We start from the raw sequence: 2190 nt of genomic DNA, 5'->3' as shown, positions 1-2190 counted from the left end.
CGACGGTCGCGTGGCCGAGTACGGACCCCCGAGCGAGCTGCTCGCGAACGATGCGAGTGCGTTTGCACAGCTGGCCAAGCAGGCTCGATTAGGCTAAGCCGGCGATGACAAACAGCAATATATATAGTAGGAGCATGTGACAGTGTTGCGATCTTCTGTCATTGGCAATGGCTGCCACCCATGCACTGCCACAGTGAGATATCATGCTCTCGACGTCACGGTTTATGCGCTCGGTCGAGCTGCCGGCGCAACATGGCCCACCTGTCATCTCTCCGAGAAGCCTCGCCAGTCGGTCGTAGCAGAGGCTGGTAGAAGCTGGTAGCACTTGCATGCGGATGCTCGACTGCGAGAAGGCGCCATCGATGGCGGAGCCCTGGGTTGAGCTTCGTTGCCGAACAAAATTATTGCCGAACTTTCTATTCCGCTTGTATCCGGATGGTCATTTGGAAGGACGGGCGAAAGTCGCGGACCGGCGGAGGATGAACCAAGGCAACTACTATGCTGGCAACATGGGCGGCTACATGGGCGGCTTCATGATGAACGGCAATGGCATGCCATCGCCGACGCCTGCGGGGCAGATGAACATGATGCCACCGCAAGCAAGCGCATTCCTGCCACCCGAGACGCCACCGCAGCCGACGCCGTCGCCGGCCCACGACGCACGCTTCAACCGCGGCAACTACCGCTGCTCGCGCTGCGGCGAGCCCAAGAAGGGCCACGTGTGTCCGTACCAGCCCGCCAACTTCAAGTGCACAAAGTGTGGTAACCTCAAAAAGTCCTGTACGTGTGGCGCGCCGCTCAAGTGCAACGCCGAGGTGCAATGCGCCCTGGACGAGCACATGACGATCGCCAAGCTCGACTTGGCCGCGCAAGGCGTGACTGAGTTCCACGAGTCGGTACTTTCGTTCGTCGAAGGCGCATCGTCGCTGTCGTAATGTACAATCTCTTCTGCATTGGATTTTGGATTTTGGATGTTGGATTCTTGGACTCGGATTTTGAGTTCTTGGATGCTTGGATGGAATCGTCCAGATACGAGCGAAGGAAAACGTGTTAGTTGATAGAGATTGTTAGGAATTACTGCTGGAGCTTCTTGGCGATCGAGGCCATGTCGGTCGCGAGCTTGGTCGCGTTGCCGTCGATCCAGACGAGCGAGTTGTGGTGCACGTTGAGGACCTTGAGGATCTGCGCCATCGGATTCGCGCTCTCGTCTTCCTGCGCCTGCGACTGGTTGAGCCGGTCGATCGTCTCCTTGAGCGCCGTCGACATCATCGTGAGCTGGTTGTCAATGTCCACCGAGAGCTGCAGCCCTCGCTCGCGCTCAATGTCGGCCGTGTCGGGAATCTGCCGGTGGTTCTCAAAGAGCTTGTCCACGCTCGACTCGAGCGTCTAAAAACACACATGATGATACCACCGCGTCACCACCTTCTTCGAGTCAACCTCAAGCGTCGCGTCGAGCTCCAGCTGGTATGCGCTGATCGTGTCAAGGTTCGCGTTGAGCTCCTTCTGCGCCATTTGCAGCCGGCGAACATCAATCGCGAGGTCTCCGAGCTTCTTTTGGTTCTCCATGAGCTCAGCGTCCCAGTGGCTCACTAGACAGTACAGTCTGTAAGCCATGTTTGTATCAATGTATCGAGGACGCACCGCGCACAGCTTCGTTTGTGAACGCCATCGCGTGGTTCTCCAACTGCTCGCTCCACATGTTGATTATGTCCTAGAGCACACGTTGATGAGCGTGGGTACACGACGTTCAAGTACCTCGACCGTCTTGTCCTTGTACTCGGCGGGCAGGGCCGCTACAGAAAGATCGATGTCAGGTCCGTTCTTCAGGAACGAGGGGACGTACTCGTGGCCGCCGCGCTCGCATCGGCCGGCTTGGCCGCGTCCGTCGTCGTCTTGGCATCGCCAAAGCTAAAGCTCGCGGCCGCCGGTTTATCGTCTGCTGCCTTTTCCGCGGTCGCGCCAAACGAAAAGCTCGTCGCCGGCGCCTTCGCCTCTGTCGTGGCCGGCGTCTTGGCCGCATCGCCAAACGAGAAGCCAGTCGCCGCGGGCGTAGCAGCCGGCGTCGCCGTCTTGGCCGCGTCGCCGAACGAGAAGCCAGTCGCCGCAGGCGCCTTCGCATCCCGTGGTAGCCGGCGTCGTCGCTGCGCCACCGAAGAAAGCCAGTCGTCGCAGGCGCCTTCGCATCCGTAG

General features: G+C 59.3%; 2 protein-coding genes across 2 annotated transcripts; one reads left to right on the top strand and one right to left on the bottom strand.

The window, feature by feature from the left end:
- Window positions 1-441: 441 nt before the first annotated feature.
- On the top strand, window positions 442-935 carry SPRG_18532 (hypothetical protein; the record flags this gene model as incomplete). Its single annotated transcript, XM_012357972.1, has 1 exon — window positions 442-935. Exon 1 carries the CDS (start codon window positions 480-482, stop codon window positions 933-935), a length of 456 nt encoding a protein of 151 aa, XP_012213362.1. The 5' UTR covers window positions 442-479.
- Window positions 936-1074: 139 nt separating this feature from the next.
- Window positions 1075-2176, bottom strand: SPRG_18530 (hypothetical protein; the record flags this gene model as incomplete). The annotated part of the gene is made up of 5 exons (XM_012357971.1): window positions 1075-1386; window positions 1438-1589; window positions 1642-1711; window positions 1756-1793; window positions 1844-2176. Coding segments are annotated over 5 exons (905 nt in total), but the record flags the coding sequence as incomplete, so codon positions are not given.
- Between the last annotated feature and the right edge of the window lie 14 nt (window positions 2177-2190).

Source organism: Saprolegnia parasitica (assembly GCF_000151545.1).
Source record: "Saprolegnia parasitica CBS 223.65 unplaced genomic scaffold supercont2.1276, whole genome shotgun sequence".
Lineage (NCBI taxonomy): Eukaryota > Oomycota > Saprolegniomycetes > Saprolegniales > Saprolegniaceae > Saprolegnia > Saprolegnia parasitica.
The sequence above is the reverse complement of the archived record's forward strand: the minus strand, read 5'-3'. Positions and strand labels throughout refer to the sequence as shown.